At 36.5% G+C, this 25,436-nt stretch overlaps 1 protein-coding gene across 1 annotated transcript in view; it reads left to right on the plus strand.

Moving 5' to 3' along the window:
* The window catches only part of CSMD1 (CUB and Sushi multiple domains 1), a 645,996-nt gene that overhangs the window by 318,820 nt on the left and 301,740 nt on the right, over positions 1–25,436 (plus strand). The window contains exons 4-5 of the mRNA XM_053459630.1: positions 14,659–14,853; positions 21,863–22,070. Of these exons, the coding sequence (XP_053315605.1) occupies positions 14,659–14,853; positions 21,863–22,070 (403 nt within the window). The remainder of the gene's footprint in view (positions 1–14,658; positions 14,854–21,862; positions 22,071–25,436) is intronic.

The following is a 25,436-nucleotide window of genomic DNA, read 5'->3' on the forward strand; positions in this document are numbered from 1 at the left end:
TTGTAGAGTAAAAGATCAGCAGTGTTTAACTTTTAGTCGAAGTTTTCATTATTATGCTAAGTAGTATTCCATTTGACTTAATTGGGCAATTTTATTCAGCTGGGGTTGACATTACCAATAATTAAGTTGATATATACATACATTTTTGCTAATTAGCATTATTGACATTTCTCCAGATGTAATATTAAGGTCATTAAATGCTGTAAAATAAATGGGGATAGTTTCAGGATGCATGACTTTACGCAGTTATGTGATCAGTCATTTGGGTTACACCAGTGTTTTCTGGGAGCTAATTATTGTGTTGTTTCAAATGCTGTATCTGAAACTACACATTTTATACAAACACAGATGCCACAGGAGATAATTACAATGTTGTCAACTTTGTAAGCTATACAAAAGAAATACTTGAAATGCTGTGATTGATGGCATTTCATCATCTTGTAACATTACATTTTAATACTAATTTATTTACATTGTGTTTTATGCATTGTTTTGAAAGTGAAGATCAAGTATTCTCTAATTACACTGGGCAATGCATGTTGCCTGGAAAGAGTCAGGGATAATAACATCAAATGCAGCTATTGTGGGAACAATCATTTAATACAGTCATATAATTAAACAGCATTTTCATCTTTGACTGGCTCTTCACTGCGGTCTGTATGTGGACCATTTCTACAATCCATTTACATTTGTTACATGTTGGACAAAGCTGGCCAATGTGAACCTTGACTGGGGAACTGGAATGTGGGTGCATATATTATTTTCTGTGCAACAATATCACTTGGCCATTTCTTTTTCATGATCATCTGTGCCTAATAAATCCATAATGTAGCAGAATACTTAAGCCGAATCGTCATTTGTTCTGGATTTAATTTGCTTGCAATTTTTTACAAGTAGCCAGACTAATATCCAATATAGTCCTGAAAATGTATGCTGGTATATAACATAGTTGGCACCTTTTTCTTGCTCAATTTTAAAATATATTAGGTTTGGAATAATTTGCTAGATTGATTTGTGATAGCAATTAGTGAGCTGGGCTCCATTGACCTGCATGATTGGCTGCAGTACCTGTAGTTTTTTTGAATGGGCTTCACCATCTTGTTAGAACCAGGGTAACCTCACTCTTCTGGGAAAGTGGCTTGGTGGAGGGGTGGACTAGCCCCACATGAGTGTTGAACTAGTCAAGCAAATGGTGTAGGTAGCCATGACAAGGGCAGTGCTTGCCCCAGAGAACATTACATGATTTGGGAGTGGAAGTGGTGCTGGATGGGGAGTGGATGTGGCTGAACACTGCTCCTCTGCTAAGGAGAAAGGGAGCCCTGGAGACAGCTAGGCAGAAAGGGCGGCATGACATGGCCTGTGATAGGCGAATGAGAGAGCAGAGGGGTCAGCTAGGGGACACTGGTTGTTGCTGGGCAGCCCACCCTCACTGATTGGTGTATGGGCATCTGAGGTGTTTAGGGAACATTATATAAACAATGCACACAGCATCACAGCATCACAATTTATTGAATTTAGAAGGAAAGTTTCCCTCCCTCCCTCCCCATGTTTGTGTTTGTCCTGTGTTTCGGTGTTTTTCGTTGTTTTGTATTTCATCAGGTGGTGTTCAGTATCTTCCTGTACGGGTTTCCAGCCAGGCGGAGGCAGTCAGCATGAAGAACAAAGAAAGTAACAGAAAATTGGAGGTGCCGCACGACAAAAGGCGGCAGTTTTGGATGTGTGTTTTGTTTAAACGTTCCCTAATGGGCTGGGTCCCTGGGGAATTGTAGTTAGCCGATCCCCTTGCTATTGGAGACTTTACGGCTTGGGGGGAATTGTCGGCCTGTGTATTAAGTTGTTTATGTTTAAGGGGTACTGTTCTTTTCGTATATTGTTTATGTCCGGGACTGGCAGGGGTTACATTTTAGACATTTGTATGGCACTCTGCCAGAGTATAATCGTGTGCCAGTCCCGGTTTTATCTTTGTTGTTTGTGTGTCACAGTCTGTCTAAACGAAAAAAGTACTGTGGCCTTTTCACATTCCAAAGTTTATTGTCTTTGCGTGTTTATTGGGTATGTTATCAGTAGCCATATTCACAGTGCCTATGTCAAGAGGAGAGTGACCCAGAAACTCATGAAAGCGGCACTTCCGCTGGAGCCTCAAGGTCAAACCCAGAGTCCCTATGTATGCTTTCTCTACATTTTCAATTATTTGTTATAATGTACTAGCAATGAAGAAGAATCTTATATGAAATGATGTTCCCACTTTTTGTTAGTGTATTTTTAGATTTTGATAGTAATACAAAGTGAGTAAATCGAGTCATTATGCACACAAATTAAAATATTCTCAAAATGGAATAAAACTAGTGCACCATCCAAATGTATAATAGTTTGCATTCAAAGCACAGAAAATGATTAATTGAAAAATGGAGAAACTGTTTTTAGCATGAATGATTGCACTAACTTATGCCTCCAAATCAATGCAAAAGATTTTCAAGTATAATTTTATTTTTGATCCTTATGAAATAGACTTCCAATCAGTAGAAATGTATTTTGAGATATGCATTGGCGCTTACGCATATTTACTTTCTGCTTCAGAACATTTGAATAGTGCAAATTTCATCTTCAGAAATCCTAAATTATGACATTATGAATTCAGATCTTAATTCTATTCTGTGAACGCAATATCTTATATCCTACTTTATGCAAAGCCAATAATATTAAAATTGTTGTTCTGACATTTTAAGTGGTATTCAGGTGATGGAATCCATGCATTTTTGTTCTTTGTGTTATGCATTTGTTAAGTATGAGTAATTGGCATGTAGTATCAACATTTAGTTACGACGGGTTCATACATATCATATGAGTTTATATTCTGTGTGCATTTTTCAGGGTAAACCTTCCTATAGGAAGAGCTTAATTGGGCCTAAATAATTCACAGCTGTGTTAGATCAATAATGCATCATGGTGGCCATTCATACTCCTCATTGTGAAGGGAAACTTGCCAGAGTTGGCTTTTCATAGCACATAATGATGTTGGTGAGCTGTAGGCTTAACTATGCTGCAACTGTCACATTCCTTGATGAATTCTATGGTGTATCCCTCGTGTTTGACTAATGCTCATCAAGTGTTGTGTTCTCCAATGCAGTGTTAGCATTTTACATTTTTTCTTGTGTAAAGGAAGGCTCTGAATACCATTAATGCAAGCAACTGTTTTTTTTAAATGGGATGGTTAGGTATATACTGGGAAAAGAAAGTGCACATGCTACACAGGTTAATATACTAAACTTTACATACGACGCTCTAATTTTAGACCACGTTCGCTCTTGTGTCTGTAATAGTTAATGAGTTAATATATTACCATGTGAATGGTGTATGAAATCACAGAAAATGGGTTAAAATGTTTTGATATATTGCATCTGCTGTATTCTGTGACATAATGCATAATTGTGTGGAATTTTACTGCACCAAGGCAGAATGTGACACATCTTTAATTGTTTTTATGAGCGTGTACACAGCACTTAAAACAAAACCTGGTCATGTAACAACAGCTTCATCTTAACAAATCAAGAAATGCAAATTATCAACAGATGAAATCTGACTAAGAGGGAAAGGTGATTATATGGCAGCTAAGTGGACACACCTAAGGTGTCTATTTACTAGTTTGAACATTTTAACTCCCTGATATTACTATACATTATCAAGGGCAAATCCCAGTGAGCTGCTTCTGCAGGCAGGTGTGGATTAGCTCAGCATAATGCAGTGGTAATATTGGGTGATTTCATAAAAGCAAAATAAATATACATTCATGCCAGCAAAGCACATGTCTTAGACACTTTTTTATCCTTTATCTATGGTTACGTGAGCTCCGTCATTGGCATATGCATGCTGTTTCCAACATATCATAGGGTCAGACATGCAAGAGCCTGAGTATTCTACCTACATACAGGGTTTTCCCCCCATATTCTTAGATCTCATAAGTGCATAATAGGAAGCCCTCAAGCTAATGTAAGTGAGTCTTGGTATGGCGTTTAGCCAAAGTGTCAGTATGCTTACAGTGAACAAAAATGTGACAAAATATAATTACACTTATGGCAATAAGTTCACGTCTAAGGCTTTCATACAAGGACACAATGTATGTCACTTCTTTGGTTTCCTAAAATTCACCTCACTCATTATGCATTATGCATGACAGCTCTTCTTACAAGAGAAGCACACAGAAGTTGGCTATTAATAATAGACAGTAATGTCAGCGAGTCCACATATTCAGAGTTCACAGTTCACATATTACCATAAGCATACAGAATAATTTGCGTGATGACATTCTTATACAAAACTGTTTATAATATCACAATATTGTTTACCTTCCCTTTTTAAGAAAGTTAGGAAAAATATGAAAGTTAGTTTTCCTCATGAATTCCTAAACACCAATCTGAAATTATTGTGATGGATTGTCTTAATTTAAAATGACAATTATAGCATGGATTATTTTACCTCTGAGGTGATCAGGTTCTTAAAATCAGTAACAAACATTCTATGAAAATGACCAACTGCATAATTCTAGAAACGGAGTAAAGATTTCACTTTTCATTTTGGAGAAAAACTTTTTACGCTTTTCTCCTTTGCTGGTTAGTTACCACAGTGACTGGACAGAAAGGAGCCAAATATGTCTATAAAAATGAGAATAATATAGATTTTACTGCTGAAAAGTCAAAAGAAACAGCAGTAACCAGCACCAATCAAAAGCATGAAAATGTTCAGAAACTACATTAAGTTAAACAACATTTCAACCTGCTGAAATTTACAATATCCCACAGATCTTTGTGAAGGACCTTTCCAAAGAAACAGCAGTAGGCAACACCACTTAAGACACTTTGTAAATGTGTTACTGTTTTTCTGAATAGATTGCATGCCACATAACAAATAACACTATATTATACACTATAAGATGGAATGCCTATTCTAAAAGAATTTCATAGTAAAAAAAAACAAAACATTTATGACAGATGGGGAATGAGTATATTTAATCGCTAAAACCTCGACAAACGACTTTTCTTAATTTTGTAATATATCAGGAAAGTTTGAGTTGCCATGTTATATCATGAACATACAGGCTTTCAGAGGTTAACATTTCAATTGGCAAGGACAGTTTGAAGCTCAATTTAAAACTGTACTTCTCAGCAAAACAATTTGTCAAAATGTCATGCTTTTCTATAATAGTAATAAGGCACTCTGGAGGCTTCTGACCGTCTTCTGCTCCTCTGGGTTAAGATTATCTGGAGAAAATCCAACCTATATTATAAAACGTTGGCAGAATTGTCTTGCAAAGTTGTCAAGGTTTTCAATTATGTCACCCGGTCATAAGCTAGTACACAGGGTAACTTAACTCTAACAAATGTAAACATGAAAATGACTTGATGTCAAAGGTAGCAATTGGAAATGGATTATTAGAATACATCGGAACGCCTACTATAGGCAACAATGTCCTAAATATGTTCCGCAGATGATGTTTCTAGAGATGAAACTATAGGGAATGATAGTGAAAATAAAGGAGCAAAGCTTCATATTAGGAGAAATCAACTTGGAAACACTGTGCCAGTAGCCATAATATTACCACAGGGTCACGTTGCATTGCATGACCCTACCGTGTTTCTGCCTCTTCTACTGGGCCTGTTTAAGTCAGACCAGACCTGTTTGAATAATTATCGACCAGCCCGAGGAGCATTTTCCCTTGAGCCAATCCGCACCTGATGGAAAACACATGCAACATTTCATCGAAAACATACAGGAACCCGCATGGTTTCCACATTCGCTTTTGTGACACATAGACTACCGTTCAAAAAGTTAGGGGTCACTTAAAAATGTCCTTGTTTTTGATGGATCTGAAATAACAAAGTATTGACTTTGTTAATGTTGTAAATGGCCATTGTAGCTGATTTATATATATATCATGGTTGCTCAATGCATGATGGGGTTTTCGTCTCCTCATTGTTATTGTTAGTAGTGCATTATTATAGGTTTAAGGTGAGACAACTGGAATAACTTGTGAAAGAAAAAGACTCAGAACTGAAAGCATTACCATTAAGTAACGAATAAGACTCTATAAGGACTTATACGTATTCTGATATACTTAGAAGAATAAGACTGCAGAAGTGACATCAGAAATGTGCCGGATAGTTACTTTTCTTTAAAAAAAACAACAGAATATTTAGCTAAACTTTGGAACAGCAGATGTAGTAACCACTAGACATTAGTAATGAATGTTTAAATGCATGGACTAAAAGCTGAAAATTACAAAATACACACTTTGAAGCATAATTCACACAAAGTAAAGCATTTTCATTTTACTAGTAATGATAATGTGCATTTCTATACATTCACTGTTTCCCAAAGCTGTTCATTTTAAAATACAAACTAAGATCTATTTGCTTTTAACATTTCCTTTAAGGGCCAATTATGTTCTCATATGTACCATTGTATCAGCAGATTTGCAAGCCAAGCAGAAACTCACAGGCCATTTAGAATACCCAAAGACTACACAATGTTTATAGTTAGTTGGTACTTTACCAAACAGTTAAACAAGTCTAATGACTCTACAGGTGGGTTGAGACAAAAGAATGAACCTTGTTTCTTTGTTCTTTAATTTCTACTTTTTTCTTTTGATTTTCTCTCTCTCTCTTTGCCTCTCACATCTACTCGCTAAGAAGTCTAATTGTCAATCAGGTTAAAGATTAGATTAACTGACTAGAGTAAACTGAAGCTGCATGTCAACACACGCCAACAGCTGTAAAAATATTCACCAACATTCTAGTTGCTTGCAAGTGCAAGTGTCTTTCAATTTTGCACATTGCAGGCGAGGACATTCAATTTAAATGAATACTTACATGTCCTAGCCATGATGTATCGAGTAGGGTAGGGAGTTGTTAAACTTACACATATTTTGCACATTAAAGAAATGTTTTTCTTAACTACTACAATAAGCTTTTATCAATTATATAACAATATACCGGAATAAAGACACAATTGGGTTGTAGAAGATGTACTGTATGATTACATTAATGCAGTCTCAATATTAGAAAGGTGGGATAATACAAATAAAATAAAAATCATTGGTGTAATTCCTCAAATAAACCATGACCATGGCCTAGGGATTAATCCATCTCTATAGTTCCTAGACTTAAAGTGATATATGTTAGATTAAAATTAAGAAATCAATAAGGAAGGAATTCTGTGGGGATATATGATGTGAACAGTTTAGCTACAATTCAGTAACTCTAATGTGAGAGTTCTTTAACTATTGATTTTTTTTCCATTTTGGAATGTAATTCACTTGGGTAAATTTGGTCACTCTTGTAACATGGCAATCAATGCATGCTGGGTCCTTAAGCTTATATTGTAAATGCATCAGAAGATGGCAACATCAGTAGATTTTTTTTTCCATATCGCGAGTGTTTCTTTTGTGTTTTTCTAGCTCCCAAAGAAAAATACCGTATTGGCTTGAATACAGGCCGCACCCGATCATAGTCCGCACCCTTAAAGTTTGGTGCTATTTTAAAGAAAAAATATATTTTTAAAGAAAAAATACACATTAGTGGAATGGTATAACAGTATTTTATCTAATGAACAGGAATAAATGTATTTTAACATTTTTGGTATCTATCAGTTTGTCAGCATATGTTATATACAAGCAGAAAACCAATAGCCATTTTAAGCCCCCCCCCATAATTCATAATGCACCTTACTTGTAGATTTGCCCCTCTGCACCTAATATGCCACTCTGCCCCCAGATATGCTTTATAACCCCTGATATACCACTCTTCCCCTAATTCACTTTATAATCCCTGATATGCCACTCTGCACCCAGATATGTCACTCTGCACCTGATATGCTTTATGCCCCCAGAAATTTTTTTGAAATCTTTTAAGTATGGTTGAGTAGCATCTCAGATTATTAAAGGCAGGCAGAGCAGATGTGACAAACATGAGACAAACTATGCCAACGCCAGACAAAGGGGAGCTGGCACATTTACAAACTTACACATGCACATTAACATACATAATAACACACATACACACTGACATTAACACACACACATACACACTCCCTCTCACACATACACTTACACTAAAACATACATCTTCCTAGACAGTTTTACAAAAGGCGTCACACAAACTAAAAGGCATTGCATTAAAGAAAAATAAATTTAAATTAAGGATGAAGATCTTAGGTCACGAGAGCTGAAATTGTATATGCTTCTGAACTTGTTTTTTAAAGTATAGTAAATCATTACATTTTTTCCCTTTAGATAAAACAAGTAAACGCTAATGTTTAAAACATAAAAACTATATCCAAAATCAAGGAAACAACTTATGTAAAATTATGCTCAAGTATTTTGTTTCTTTGCCTTTTTTGTGGCTTCTGAACAAAACAAATCTTGATTGCAAGACTTATGTACATGAAAAAAGGTATTATTAGCAAACATTTTACTCTGCAAAACAGAATTGTAGTACATTTGGTTTCTGCACTTCATGTTGTGAATGTTCTTTTTAATTTTTTTTCCAGTAGTTTTGGGATATCAGAGGATATTACAGTTTTAATATGGAGAAATGCCAAATGCGTTAATTCAAAATTAGAAATCTATGATCCAAAATGAAGCAAGAAAAAGTTCCACCCTTCACCACAATCATGGACGGATTAACAGTCGGGCAAAAGGGGCATTTGGCTAAAGGCTCACAGTAGTTGTTGCTGCTTATTTCTTGTTGTGCCATTTATATAAGACAGTGCTTGTTATGTATGGGGGCCAAAATGTGGAACCACTTGCTGCATGTGGTACCTTTCCTGCAGCAGTGGAATTTGCAGAGACAAGGATATATTACATTTTGTTGACATGGACAGTGATGACGGAAGACACTGCAGCCTGCATTCACAGGGACAGGGAGATAATCTGTGCAGCTAGGCATTAAAATTAATGTATGCGTCAGTCCTTATGTATGCATAGTATGCACTTATGTGGGAATGTCTTGTAAAAGCACAAGTATAACAATAACAGCAAACTGGAACTTCAAGGACTGAAGGTAGCTTAATAGCTAAGCAGGGATTGAGAGGAGGAGCGGCTATATAAAGGCATCAGGGCAGGTAACTCTAACCTGGAGAAGATTACTTTAATTAAATTGTTGATGCAACGCTATGGCATCTCCATAGCAACGCTGCTGCCCTTCCCATATGAAGGTTTAAGGCCTAGCCCCAAGACGGCTGTGTGCGTGTTTCTATCACGGCTGACCCGTGAGCTAAAAGGCTGGTAGTTCCTAATAGCAAATGGCAACTCACAACACACAAAGTCCGAGCGAGGTACAAAATAGAATCCAAAATCCAAGGTCACACGCAAATGGTCGGGGCAGGCTGCAAGGTACGCTGGTCAAAATTCACAAAAGGAGGTCTGGTATACGGGTAGATAGGAACAGGAACGCTTAGGTATAGAGGCAACAATCAGCTTATACTTGAGCACTGATTACTGAGTGAAAGGGGCTTTTATTATTTGAATTTGGCGCCAAAATGACGTCACACTGAGAGACTCCTCTTTCCTCCTTCCTTGCCGGCCTCTGCCGGCAGTGGAGGGGGCGTGCCTGCATTAAGCCTCTGCTCGTGGCTGTGTCGGTGAGCAGAGGGGGAGAGGAAAACCGACGCTGCATTCTGCCAACGCTGGAGCCGGGGAGAGGGTGAGTAGATTTATGACAGTTTCCCAGCATATCATCATTCTCAGGAGAAGGGGCTAAGTGGGGCTGATCCTGTCATCTTGGATTTTCAGCAAAATCCCTGCTTCAGGTTTTGGGGCTCATCTGGACTAGTGTGTCCCCCCAAATTAAATGTTGCTGGGCTCTCATTATCATTATCTTGATAACCTAATTTACTATACAAATCCCATATTACAAATTCATGCTTCGTTCCTCTCTCCAAACATATTTATTTTCATTAATCTCCTCCCTTTCCCATAGCCCTAAACAACTGTTTTCCACAATTAACACCCTTCAATGATTGGAGGATTGGGAAGAAGACATCACACAAGTGCCGCCATATTGCCCTCAGTTGGCTCTTTCGGTTACGTCCTCTTCCTCAGTTGGAGGATCGGGGAAGAGGACGTCACAGCAAGTGCCACCATATTGCCCTCAGTTGGCGTGTGTATTTAGATGGGAGGCTGGGACCACAAGGCTGCACTTGCCTCACAAGTCCTCCCCTATTTCCTAGAAGTGTTTTCTATAAGAAACGGGTTAGCAGTTACAAAAAAAAAAGAAAAATGGTGATTTCTGTTTTCTCTGGAAATTCCCACAAAAATATCAGTATTTCACCAGCTGGTCTTCATGCAACAGTAGAAAAGCAGAGCATCCTTGTAACACTCCACAAATGAAATTACTGTTCAGCAAAATTAGCTGCAAACATGTTCCTTAATAATCATTTAAAAATCACTAATCCTCCTTATTCTTGAAGAAAAAAAAAAAACGGCAAGTGGCAAACTCCCCTTAATGTAGTCCAGGGACTTATGTGCCCTTTGTCAAAAGTGACATATAAGACATTTGCTGCTGGCACAGCTAATGGCTTGTACAGATACAGCTGGCAACAGAATCTGCCATCTAGAACAGTGTTTTTTATAGCATTTACTGAGCAGTTCTTTTTTATGGCACGGTAACAGACCAATGAATATGAATGGCTCTGTTTTTTTTCATGTTTGACCTTGGCTTTTCAGTGCTGTTGACAAACAATAAATATTATATTCTCCCGATCTGACAGTATTCACCTTTACACATTTCTTTAGATATACAAGCAAATGAAAGACAAGATATCATACAATATGCATGTGCCCCTAAATTACAGGCAACTTTTGGATTTTGAACAATATTTCTGCTTCTCAAATACAGAAAAAAATAGAGGGATGATACATTTTAACCTTTTCTAATTCTGCAGGATCATCCAAGGAGCATGTGAAAAACAAATATGAAAAAAACTAATTGTTTAACATTTGCAGTAAGCCAAAACATTTTTGGTCATTTTTCTTGTTTTACATCAGAAGAGGTGTAGCTATGGTATTTGGTGTCATGTAGATGAAGTGGGACAATAAAGTAAACTTTCGCCTTTTGTGGCATTATCCTCACAGATGGCTTTATTGTTCAGATAGCCACAATGATAATTTGGCTGTCATAATTATGATAAAACTGAGAGGATTAGCTTTGCCGTATGGTGATCCATATGCTGTTGAAAACCTAAGGTTAAAATAAACAACTACAAAATTGTACAGAATATTTGATTGCAGAAAATGAGTCAAATACAAGATTATTTTAGATCTGTGCTTATCATAGACAGATACTCTATTTTTAACATAAACACAAATGGCAGCCCCATGAAACATCTGAAAAGCTGATAGCATAAGACTTTTAGAGTAAAAGCTTTACAGACATAAGAGTTATATATTTAATAGGGCAGGGCTTTATATATATTTAAAAATTAAAGCCACAATAACAACTTCTTCACATATTTTCAAAAAATTAACAGTAATTGTCAAACTCCTCTATTTGTAAATAAGTATGCATGAAGAATTAACATACTAATGTGTATATCCTAAGTGATGGAAACATTTTCAGGCATATTTGGTAAAGACCAGATTCACCAGCATCACTGTGAAGAACATAATCCAAAAGACAAGATCTCAAAGATTGATTAGAACACTTTTGGCAAAGGTCCATAGTTTTAAATAGGGGCTGTTACATTGCAGATTATTTTCAGTCCTCGTTATGCACGCCAAGTATATTTCAACATTTCACAGCCCCAGGTGCATGTTTTGTTGGAATTTGTGCACAAGTGTTGCATAAATCAAATATATGGTCTCTGTAGTGCACCGACTGGGAAAAAGAGTAGGTCAATGCTCCATGCTCAACAGATAGGAAGTCCATGCCAGATTTTTAAAGTCTACTCCAAGGCTTTGATGAAGCATGCAACAGGTGCAAGGGATGAAGAAATGTCCATGAGACAAGTGTGGCTGTTCCTGCCTGTGCCTGTGCAGGTAGTCTGTAGGAGTTTTTCCACAGCCTAGCTAAGCTGCCTCTGGCAAGGAGGTTGAAGCTAATGCCATTGTTTTTGGGGTTTTTGTTTTGTTCACCTGTAAATAAAAAAAGCAGTTCACCAGAATATTTCTGTTCATTAGCCTTATTGGCCTAGAGAGCTGTACTATGAAAACCCAGACACTAACAAGAATAAGAAGCCTTTTTAAATCACATATACTGCTGAAGGAGTTATCTGTTTAAGATGATCCAACATGTCTTTCCCTCTTTATTTATCTTTCATGCAGCGTGGTTGTAAGTTTGATGCCCTAAATAAAGTGGGTCCTTGAAACTAACTTGAATAATGGATTTAAATTGTGCACCCAATATAAGGATAAATCCTTGTCATACTTGGACAGGTCCTTCTCCCATCCACAAACGAGCTCCCAAAAATAATTATAAGCCCAAACAGCTGCTTATTCTATTTGAATGGTAGGGCTATATATAGTATGTTATCTTTTCCAAATAAACAAATGCAAAGTTTCCGGTATAGATACCACAAATGTGAAAAAACAAAAATATGTTTGGAAGGGGTAATTCAAATTTTCTCTCATTAGCACACACATAGAAAAATACACAAGAGAGATCCCACAAAACTGTAGCTTGGTACTTTGCCCCTTCAAACCCATTTTGCGGTGGAGCATTAGTGACATATTTTTGCCCGGGGAACACAAATGTCTAGGGGGCTCATAAAATGGCAACAGTGTAATATAATGTATTTTAAATATCAGTCTGCTGTATAAGAGATTATCACAAAATGATGTGTCCAGAAAAGTAATGCTTAGTTAACATATATTCTGGAACTTGTGCTCCCAGACACAATTTTTGACGGTTTTCAGTGTCAAATGTCCCTGTGTTTCTGCCAGAAGTCAGTTAAAGAGAGAAGCTGTGGACTTGTGCAAAAAGTCCACAGCTTCTATTGCCAAGTATTATAGTTTTTACAGAGGTTGGCAATTTAAAAAACAAAACTAACAGAAAAATTACAAACAAAAGCCTAGATCAATCTGAGCGTTAAACAAATAATAAACCCAACTAGCCAGCTAGCTAGGTATCTGTTTATAACCCATTCAATATATTAGTAATTCAGTCAATTTGTTTTAAAATACTTGATATAAATAAAATAGGTTTTGTATTTTCCTTACTAATTTTTAAACTAGCAAACACATTTATTTATCTAGGATATTGATCACATATTGCATTAAACATGTGACCTGAAATGAGTGTAGCTATAAAAAACATATTTGGAGTCTTAGGAAGTTCTATTGATTAAATCTATTAGTCGGTGTTATAAAGATTAATAAATACACATATCTGACTGAAAGAACAGGTTAATCACAGCTTACAAATTGCACAGACAGTCTTGAAAGAATAAACGAAATTACTTAATTGATGGGCATACATCTGATTAACATATTTAACATGCTTAATTTAGAGCCGCTTTGACTTTTTGAATAAATGCCACGCAATACATCATGGAAAATAGATGTGATGATATGATCAGTTTGAACAGCATTTGTGATTAGTGATGTTCAGTTTACTTATATAATTCTGCATTACAGTGTTAATTATATGCACAATTGTTTAATAATCGCTCTTTATTAATCATGTAGTTCGTCGTTTACTGAACCACATCCCCAATTTAATGTTGTTATTCAATATACTTGGTTGAAAATGTAGATTAATTAATATAAATATTTTTAACAAATATTTAATTAATATGCATACAACAAGAGAGTATTCATTTATTGATTAGTGAAACCACTGTATTGCATAGAACAGGCAGTGTTTCTCCATTAACCCCTTCGTGCTGGAACGAGAGAGGGGTGGAGCTACGGGGGAGGTGCCTGTCAGTCCTATAAAAGCCCCTGGAACCATTATGGCAGTGCTCAGTATTCACAGCTGCTTAGTTGCATTCTGTGTCTTCTTGCTGCTGTTGTCTTGTCCTTGTGAACCCTGCTTCTTTGACTTGGTTTGTACCCCGGCTTCTGCTTTTTGTCTGCCGCCTGCCTCTGACCCTTGGACCATGACCTGGATTGCTCTTGTCTGCTGCCTGCCCTTGATCTCTAGACTGTGACCTGGATTAGTTATTTTGCCGTTTAACCCATTACCATTTGAACTGGTTCCTGTTCTCGGTTTTACCACATTGTGGTGCCTTCTTCGTTGTCTCCAGGGTCTCTCCTGCATAACGGGTTCCTACTCCTGATACCTACCCAGGTTGTTACAAGAACATAATTATTTCATATGACCAACCAACATGTTCATGTAATTATTAGTATTATCATTATTATTATTTGTACTAGTTCGTATTACTCATGACTATACTATTAGAAAGAAAATTGGTACAACAACAATAGGACAAAACCACAATACAAAACAGCGGATACAAAAGTAAATGTATTAAAACTGCAATATTTTTTTCAAATTTGTATGAGAAGTGACAAATGAAAAATGAATTAACAATTTTTAATGCTATATGACATATTATAATTATATATATACAGTTGTTATTTTATAAATGTATGAGAATTTCAGATGATTTCTAAATGTACTTTTATAGGACTCTATACTTATTTATTTGTATCTTTTTTTTCAGTGTTGCCAAGCCATACATGTGGAAATCCTGGTGAAATACCTAAAGGTGTTCTGCATGGAACACGATTTAATATTGGTGACAAAATTCGATACAGCTGCATTACTGGATACATTCTTGAGGGACATCCAACACTGACATGTATTGTAAGTCCAGGGAATGGAGCTTCCTGGGATTTCCCTGCTCCATTTTGTAGAGGTATGAGGTCTTTCTTTTAATGCATATGCATTTACACATGTTATAGAGGTTATTATAGATAACAATATTCTGTGCAACTGTATGTAAATGTATGAAAATTAGTAATGGTTTATATTAAAATACATTGGGAACATATAAGGGCTATAATGTATTGGGAAATCAAATACATTAATAAAGCAACATGGGGGAAGAGGAGGTATGTAAACACTGAGATACAAAAAATAAATAAATTAAATGTCGGTTGAGAGCCTATTCAGGTTCGGACAACTTTTTTCCTTTGGAAACAAAATCCATTGTCACCTTAACTGCAGTTCAACTTCTTCTCTTGCCTCTTCTTGTTCTTCTGCTGTCTTTCTTCTGTCTTCTTTCATCATCCTCTTCTACCCACTATCTGCTCTGTTAATCAGGCCCCCAGAAGTGCTTCCACAAAAGAGCTGAGCCTCTACACACACCTTGTCCACCAATTGGAGTAGCTGGGGAGAGGCTGTCCCCATGATGCTCGCTATGGCACTGCCTTTTTGGGCAACTGCTTCAGAAGGCCAAAATAATGCAGACTGATTCACAGAGAAGAGAGGTTCAAAATGTCAGTGAATCTCTTTTCTTGAAGCACTATTAACAGAGCCGATATTGGGGAGAAGCGGACAAAAAAAGACAGAAGAACAAGAAAAGGCAAGAGAAGAAGCAGAGCTGCTGAAAAGGAGACAAAGACTGAAAAGTAGTTGGCGGAAAGGGTGGGGAGACATTAATAGAGAGCCTGAAAGAAGAGTAAAAGAGTTTGAAGTAGAGGTACATTAGACATGTATACAGAGTGATACATTCTAGGGTGTTTTTTTCATATTCTACTATGAATTGATAATATCTGCGCATTGGAGTCAGTGCTTTTCCAACTGTCATGTTAAATTAAGGTAAATTAATTCAGAATTACTTTACTTTCTAGCCAAGTTATGGGTTCATTAAGGCCATTATTACAACCAATTAGTTGCCACCATTATCATGTCATTGAAATAGTGTCTGTGATAGGCTGTTCAGAAGTATTTATCTGAAGAGGCTCTGTTAAATTATAAAGTAAAAGCCCTAGGTCGATAAGTACACATACCTAGGAACTGCCCAGATTTGATTGATTTCTAGGTTAATTCACTCTGCTTTCAGTTCACCCACTTCCCACAAAATAGCCCAGTATGCTTCCTGGTAGCGGCAACCTCTCAGGACAGATATCCCTGCCCCTAGTTCTGCTCCTACCAAATATAATATAGAGAAAGAGGTGGGTCTCCAGTGTAGCATACCTGCCAAGATCTTAATTGTGTAAATGTGCACAGACAAAGGGGAAATCCGTTTGGGGCTGCACCAGGCCATTGTATTTTTAGAAGCATGAATGAAAAAAAAGATTCCTGGAGACCATTACACAACTTTTATATGCTGTTCGCCAAGATAAAACATCTAGAGACATGATACCCCCGGATTTTTTATTTGAACTGAGTTGTGATTGGTTTAGTTCTAATGTATAAGCAAAAAAATATTGTCTATTTGTCCTGCTGTGGTAATTTAAGACTTGTTACTGACCTAAATAGTTATATTGTAGTTTGAAAGCAGGGAAAAATCTAAACGCATTTTGGCCACATCATTTTAGTGATGCTAGTATTAACATGTCTGAGAACATGGATCAATATTTGCACATTTGAATATATGATTGTATCGGTGTATTAATGTAGTCTAGATATACTGAAGTAGTTAATGGCATTTATATGTATATTAACATTTCTAAAAATCTTCCCCACTCACTCTGTTGTCGGAGAACACATTTTTTTTTTGCCAGAATTGTCTCCTCAGTAATTGGTCTGTTGTTATTAAAATCTATTGGAGTTGTATCATTGATGGCATTTGATGTCACATTACACATTACAGAATCTGGGCCTATGTTCTCTTAATGACAGCCATTTTTTACTCTGTCTCATTATGTCAAGGATTTTTTTTCTAGGAGATGTGCATTGATTCATAATAAATGATAGGCTCTCATTTTAAATGATTGCAGTTTTATCTATATATTTTGTATTGTTCCTACATCAGAGCAAATGGCTTATGTATTCATTACTGAAGATGCTGCAAGGGTGTTATTGAACATGCAATTGTTATAGCTTTGTGTTAAGTCATCTTATTTTTATTAGTACGAATATTAATCTACATTTTTCAGCTACAACCTGAATATATATCCTGCTGTATAAATTAAAATTATATAAGCCAATAACATATTATTTTAATTTTCCTATTTAGAATGCATTTTAATAATTGTAAGTCTACTATCTATTCAAAGAATCAATTATTTTATTTAAAAAAAAAACTCCCATGGAAATGTGTGTATACTAAAGTAATCCTAAATTCTTCCTCTTTTGCCAACCTTGGATGCCCATCTTGTTAAAAATTTAGTTTGTATGGTTAAATTAATTTTCTTGTCTTACCACATAGTTATTATTATTATTATTATTATTTTATATTGAGTCATCACATTCTGCAGCTTTGTACAAAAGGAGGACAGGACATAACAATTAGTATATAATATAACAAGTTGACATACAGAAATAACAGGAGAGGAGGCCCTGCTCAAACATTGCAATCTAGAGGGAGTTACGGTGTCAAAGTGCCGTTGTTAGGGATGGACCAGCCACACTAGTATAAGTATTGCAGGAAATGGACTAGAAAAGGTGAGCTAATTACTATGGAAGGAAGAGTGTTAACATGTGAGGTTGTAGTTGTCTTTAAAAAAAGTGGGTCTTGTAAGCGTGTTTTCGAACTAGAAACCAGAGGAGAGGACAGACAGATGAGTGGAGAGACCGGTTAGGAGTGCATTTTGAAAACAGTGAGCAGATGTAAGTAGGAGAACTGCTATGAAGAGGCTTGAAAATAAGTCAAGATTTTGAAATGAATCCTTGAGCACAGGCAGCCAATGAAGAGACAGAAATAGGGGAGAGATGTTAGTAAAGCAATGGGAGAGGAAGATAAGTCTGGCAGCAGCATTCAAGGTGGATTGTAGAGGGCCGAGACCCGTTAAGATAAAATTACAATAATCGAGGTGGGAGATAATGAGGGCATGGACAAGAGCCTTAGTGGCATCTTGTGTTATGAATTGACTGATGCAGGCAATGTTTTTAAGATGAAAGCAGTAGTTTTATGAGGCAGATTAAATGTGGGGGAGAACGACAGGTTTGAGTCAAGGATGACACCAAGGCAGCGAGCTTGAGTGGATGAAGAGATGATTGCACAATTGACATTAAGGGAAACTAATTAAGGGAATGTTAGTACTAGAGGGAAGTTTTTTGAGAGATTAAGTTTTAGGAAACATGCAGATATCCAGTTAGAGACAGAGGTAAGGCAGTTAGTTACATGTCTAAGACAGAGGGGGAGAGATCAGGAGATGATAGGTAGAACTGGGTGTCATCAGTATACAGGTGGTATTGAAAGACAAATCATTAGATTGGTTTGCCTAGTGAGGTAGTGTAAAGAACGGACAGGGTTCGAGGGACAAAGGAAAAGAGAAGATCGTTAACCTCATCTCCTGTGACAGGAGAGAATTGGTTAAATGTAGAGAAGGGAAATTAGTTCAGTGAATAGGGGGGGTGAGGCGTCAAAGGGAGGAGAAGGGCAGGTTGGGGTCAGTGCTTATGTATCATATCCCTTTTATTATTGAAGTATGTGACAAAATTGGCAGCAGAATGGTTAGTGGAAGGGGTAGTTAAACCACTAATTGCGCATCCAAGAACAATATGCATTCAAACATGCTAGGTTTGCTTTACTTAGGGACCAGAATATAATCACCCTGAAATATTTAAAGAATATTATATTTCACCTTTACACAAGAATAACGGAAACGGTAAACGTGTTGTTGGTTAATATTCCAGCTCTGGAATAAAAAATGAAACAAAAACTGCTTCAAAAACTCTAGTGGTTCTTGAAATATGTACTTGCTAACGTAATATTAAACCATCTTTAGGCTGGAACAGATTATATTTACAAAAGATGTCACCAACAAAAGCTCACTAGCTACCTTTGTTGTAGTTTTAATAAGGCGTACTAAATAATATATGCCTATGGTTCGCTTGGATCTGTCTAAAGCTTCATTTATTTAAATTGATAAGCCTTATATAATGTGACTGGCAATGACAATATGTCACTTGCTGGTGTTTTATGAAATGTCAAGCTTCTTAATTGCATCCATTCAGCTTGTAGAGAAGAAACAGAAAAGGGCAGACATCTAAAAGAAAAAGTAGCTACTTGTGTTGGACTCTTATTTCAAATATGAAACAGATCTGTTTCTGTAATAAAAAATAAAGTTAAATCTCTTTAAAGACATTCTTTAAAGAACAGATTTAAAAAAACTGTAAACCCAAACCTTTAACTAAACCATACTCAGTGTGCCTAACTACAATTAAAAAAACTATTTTTGGTATTAGCAACATATATAACTGTTACATTTTTGTGCAAGTAGATAATTTAACTTTGGCTAATTTATTATATGTTGAAATTGACTAGATAAGCAGATGTGGAGGAGGAGAACCTGCCACTTATACCTGCCAATGTCATGCGTTGCAAGATCCAAGGCAGCATGGGTTTGTTGTTTGGAGATCATATCTTCAACACTGTAACAAAACCTGTAACAAAAACATTTTTTAAGAAATGTTGTATTGTATTCTACATGTTAAGTATAAATTATCGATGATTGATTTGTAGTGTGTTTATTATTTTAAGACCTATCTAGAAACATAACTCAGTTTTGGTAAAAACAATCTAAAAATAAAACATAATAAAAGTGCTCTTTACATAGGCATAAGCTCACCAAATAGTAAATATATATAAATACTGTATTTGCTTGATTATAAGACAAGTTTTTTTCCAGACCAAATGCTCTGAAAAATACCCCTCGTGTTATAATCGCGGTCGTCTTCTAATCAGACCTCAAATAGGTCTGACTATGAGACTGAGATCCAGATCCCCCACAGCGCTGCAGGGGACCTGGATCCTCCTGTCTTATGCCACCCCAACTTACTGGTGCTTCTGAGTCCCTGGTGTGTAGCCGGGGCAGCGTGTAGACCTCTACGCGATTCGTGTAGACAACTTCCGCTGCAGCTGGAAGGAGGTGCGGTTAGCAGTGGGGGTCGTCTGCGTCCATCGCGCAGACCTTCCCCGGGTGTCAGAGATCAGAGTTCCCCGCACCTGTGCGGGGAATTCTCTCTGACAGTCGGAGGGTATATAAGGCATTTCTGGAGGCAGAGTGGCACATATGGGCTCAAAAGGCATTTCATGGGGCACAGTGGCATATAGAGGGTTAAAAGGCATATCATGGGGCACAGCGGCATTTAGAGGGTTAAAAAGCATATCATGGGGCTCAGTGGCATATAGGGGATATAAGGCATTTCTGGGGCAGAGTGGCAAGCCTGGGGGCAGATGTGCATAACTGGGGGGGCAGGTTGGAAAATAAAAGGAAATAAAAATGAAATATTTTTCTCAATCATAGCTTTTGTTAAAAAAAAAAAAAAAGTTTACATAGTTTACATGAATTAACATTTACTGGTAAAACTTTTTTTCCTACAGGGTCGTCTTATATTCAGGCTTTTTCTTTTTTTCCTAAATTAATATTCAGATTTTGGGGGGTTGTCTTATAAACAGGTTCATCTTATAATCGAGAAAATACTATATATTTATATGTGTGTATGTATGTATGTATGTATGTATATATATATATATATATATACACAAATCAGGTTAGAGAGCGTGAGAGTAAACGAAAATAAGTGTGAGTTCATAATGAATTTTGTTGACAAATTACAAATGCTCCCCTATTTTGGTTTGAAACAAATTGGCAGGGAATGTAATTTGTTGCCTTAAAACATTACATTAGAGTTTGGTAAATCTACTAGACAAAAATAAATGTTATATTGTATCATCAATATTTTATCATACTATAATATTTTATGATACAAAAATAATACAGCAATACGGACATTTTAATATTTCAATGTCTTCACCAAGAAGTGATAATGCTATGTCATGGGCCATGAACAACATAATCAATACCACTACTTATTTAAATACATAGAGCCTAAAATATGCAATATATGCATGCTAATGTTTTCATTTCTGGTATTTTCCACAAGCAAAGACAAACTTTTTTCACTTTTACTATCCTCTGCTTTATTGATAACTCCTCCACAAGTTCATCTGTAAAGTTCTCATTTAGTAATTTGGTACTCAAACTAAATAACTCAAGCATGCTGTAGGCTGATCACTCCATTGTGAATTTGCCATCTTACTTTCGCTTCTCCTCTTCTAAGTCTTAGTATTGACTTTTGTAGTTTGAACATATTCAGTTTAATCTATTGACTGACAAGTTGAGTGGTTGGTAGAGTTAATAAATAACGCAATTGGACAGACACAACTGAAGCTACAAGCCCTTATGTATTAACACTCACAAAACACTTATTCACCTGTTGTGAGCACCTTTGAATTTTGTGATGGGTAGTGTATGTATATGGGTGTATTTATGGGCAGGTGTGTGTAAAGGCAGCATGTGTGGGCAATCGTGTGTAAAGGCAGTGTGTGTGTTTATGGGCAGGTGTGTGTGAGGGCATTGTACATAAAATAGCCTCTGTAAAAATAGCTGGGGGACACAATTTTCCATTTTCGCCCTGGGCGCAAAAGGAGCTAGCTACTGCTCTGTGCTATGGGGGTAAGGACACCAGGTTTCCGTTATGACTCATATATGCAACTCACAAAATAATAAATCTTGCTTTTTTTAATTGCAATTTGGACTTTGAATTTGCAAGCTGGCGCCTGAAAACTTTTAGCCTTCTCACATGCACACCTCAGTAAATAAAAACTAAAAACTAAAGTACATTCTCGTATATATGTCCCATACAGCTTAAATAATATATATTAAGACATTGTGTCATTAATAGCATTATACATTAACTGAATAACCTATATTACATGCATGATTTTGTTTTTTCTTTATATGCATTAGCGGAAGGCGCATGTGGAGGAACATTAAGAGGAACTAGTGGGATCATTTCAAGCCCTCATTTTCCTTCAGAATATGAAAATAATGCAGACTGCACATGGACTATCCTAGCTGAACCTGGAGATACTATCGCTCTGGTTTTTACAGACTTCCAAATGGAAGAAGGATACGACTTTCTAGAAATAAGTGGAACTGAAGCACCATCAATATGGCAAGTACCAAATTACCCATCTATTTAGAATCACCATTATGTTTAAAATATGTAATATTGATTTTATGGCACAAATGGATTAAATTATGTTATACATTTAATGCTGGGATATACAACTTATTTTTTCACCTTTGTAAAGCAGCCTTTTAATTTGTGAAAGAAATTTGCACATTCACATATTTTCTTATGAATGAATGGAAACAATATGTTTATCCATGCCACACCTTTGTATTCCACTTCAAAATTTATTGGACACATTTGAACAGTGTAGGCTATGCTTTTTGTGAGGACAATATTTCCAGGTGCTGTAATATAACAAGATGTCTACTCATTATACTGATTAATTCTTATTTATTCAAAAAGATTTTTTATCCCATTGCCATAGTATCCACGTTTCTAGTTGCCCATCGCAAGATTCTGCGAGTCCTACCGTTCCTGCACTGTGACTCCAGCCTGACCTGGCACCCTTAGTCTTGATGTTATCATTTAATTTCTATAGAGAAGTCATTTGAAAACTTTGTTTTGCAAATAAATAAAGTATATTAATATTAATGAATGACTAATGACCATTTTTATGCATAGAAACACAATAAGACAAACTAAATTAAGTTTTCTTAATTTAGTTCTGGAATTATATAATTTCTATTATTATTCTAGGAGCCCGGCTCAAAAAAACATTAAAGACAAATATCCTCCTTTGTAAATACAAAAATTTTTTTTCTAAATCATTATTGTGAATAGACTATAATTAATTTACTGCCATATATAAATAGAATGTACTTTATAAATAGCATTTTTAATGTATGTACCACTAAAATATTATCTGTGAGAAAACAGAAAAGTGCATTATTTCTCACTTCATCCATTTACAATATTCTAGATAATAACACCACAATTTTAGCACTGCTCTAACAGAGTAAATGGTTTTGACATGCAGTAATGCTACTGAGATTGTTCATGGTGCTGAAAACATTTTAAAGTCAAGCTTCCTGTTAGAAATACAGAATATTTTTTACATTTTTTTTCATTCAGATCCTAGGAAGTTTAAAGATTAGACACATAAAAAGGATTTCTTTTCAATACCTCAGTATGGGTGCTTTGCTTTTTTTCTGATACCTATTTTCTGTAAAATATTTAAAAGTAATTTGGCTTTATCATTTTTATTAAAGTTTAGCACAATATGTGTATTTGCAGAGAAAGGAAAAAAGAGTGACTAGCACAATGCCAACAGTGTAACATTTCAGAAAATGTAATATATCTATATTAGTGACATGTATACTAATCTGTAAAAGTGAAATGTATAGTCTGGAGATATTATCATTATGCACTGCAAGGAAAATACATGTACTTTAGATACAGTATTTCCAGACAGAAACAATTCATATCGGTAATGTAAACCCAGTGGTGTATTTACCATTGGCACCAACATAGGCTTAACAGATTTTAACACCGCTTGCTGCTCCCTCTACTCCGCTATCCTCAATACAGGGTGTTGGGATATGATGTCAAATCCCGGCGCTCCACTTTTAATGGAAATGAGGAAGAAACAGTCGGGCAGGGCTTACAGGCTCTCTGTTATGCGGCAGAGGCATGGGTGGATCCAGGGGTGGCCAATGTACAGAAAGGAATCGGTATTAAGGCAATCTAGCCAGATTGGCCTGGGAGCATTAGGACAATAGCGAATGTAACTTACATGTTTGTCTACATGTTCTGTGTTCCATTATCCCTTAAGACAGTCGGGTTGTGTGAGACGCAAGGTCACGTCAACATCACATGACCACATTTCTGTCAAGCAGGCTTAAAATATTATATTGAAATATAATTATTCTATTAAGTTAATGGTGGTACTGGAGTCTGGGACTGCCTAAACATTTCAAAAGGAGGGCCAACATGCCCCCAAACAGTGTATCAGTGCCATCTGTGTCCCCAAACAGCTTGCCTGTGCCAACCTAAATGCAAACAGCTTGTCCCTGCCATCTGTGTCTCCAGATTGTCTCTGCCATCTGTGTCCCCAAACAGCTTGTCGGTGGCAGCTGTGTCCTTAAACATATTGTCTGTGGTCTCAAACAGGTGGTCAGTGACATCAGTGTCCCCCACAGCTTGTCTGTGTCCCCAAACAGCTTGTCGGTGGCAGCTGTGTCCCTAAATATCTTGTCTGTGTCATCTGTGGCCTCAAAGCGGTGGTCAGTGACATTGGTGTCCCCAAACAGCTTGTCTGTGCCACCTTAACAACAAAAAATATCCACATGGCTCTCCACTTAACCCCTTCAGGACCGGGATTTTGATACTAACGTGTCGCTAAAGGACCGGAGCCGTTTTTGTGTTTTTGCCATGTCTTTCTTCAACTGTAATTTCTCTCTTATTAATTGGTGCACCCACACAAATCATATATTGTTTTTTTTAGGACAAGTAGGGCTTTCATTTGAAACCATATTAAGCTGGGTAGTACATTGTTTTGTTTGAAATAAACTGGAAAAAGTGGTGAAAAAATGAAAAAAACGCATTTTTTTACAGTTTTGTATACATACAAATTGTACACACATTGAACCAATGGGAAAAAATTATCCCAAATATATTCATTGAGTTGTCCTGATTTGGAAACCACCCAACATGGCCAGGATTTTCATCTATTTTGACCAGTATAGGGCAAATATTGCTAGGCATGCATCGTGTTTTTGAAATGTAATTTTTTGCAAATTTGGCATGGTAGTCTAATAACTGCAATAGTTGTCACAGATACTGATTATCCCCCCAAAATTATATGTTTATGAAAAGTAGATAAGTCAAGGTGTACAACTAGGGTCATTTTGACACTTTTCAAACAGGGATTTTATCGCCAGTTGCTGCCAAATTTTGAGGTATTTTTATATTTTTTTGGGTTTTTTTGCATATGTTGCAATGTTGCTTTAGATTTTATATTATATTTTGTATAGAATTTGTGCAACTGCAGAAAAAAACACCAAATTGTGTTCACCAACATCCCCCGGTTCCAACAAGGCCTCACATGCATGGTTCATGCATTTTTTGAGGAAGCTATGAGGGCAAAACTGGAACATGCGCATTTTCGTTTTCACATTTGGAATTTTCAGAAATTGGTTTCCTGGGCCCATATCCCATTTGGGACATTTTGGAAGCCCCCCGCTGTAAATTACCCCATAAAAGTATATATTTATGAACAGTAGACAAGTCAAGGTGTTCAACTAGGGTAGTTTTGACAGTTTTCAGCTAGCCATTTCTTCACTCGTTTCTGCCAAACTTCACAGGGAAATTATTTTATTGCGTTTTTAACGCATACATTTCAATGTTGCACTGAATTTCTTGCACACCATAAGTGCAACAGTGGAAGAAAACACCACATTTTGTTCA

Source organism: Spea bombifrons, chromosome 3 (genome assembly GCF_027358695.1).
Source record: "Spea bombifrons isolate aSpeBom1 chromosome 3, aSpeBom1.2.pri, whole genome shotgun sequence".
Lineage (NCBI taxonomy): Eukaryota > Metazoa > Chordata > Amphibia > Anura > Pelobatidae > Spea > Spea bombifrons.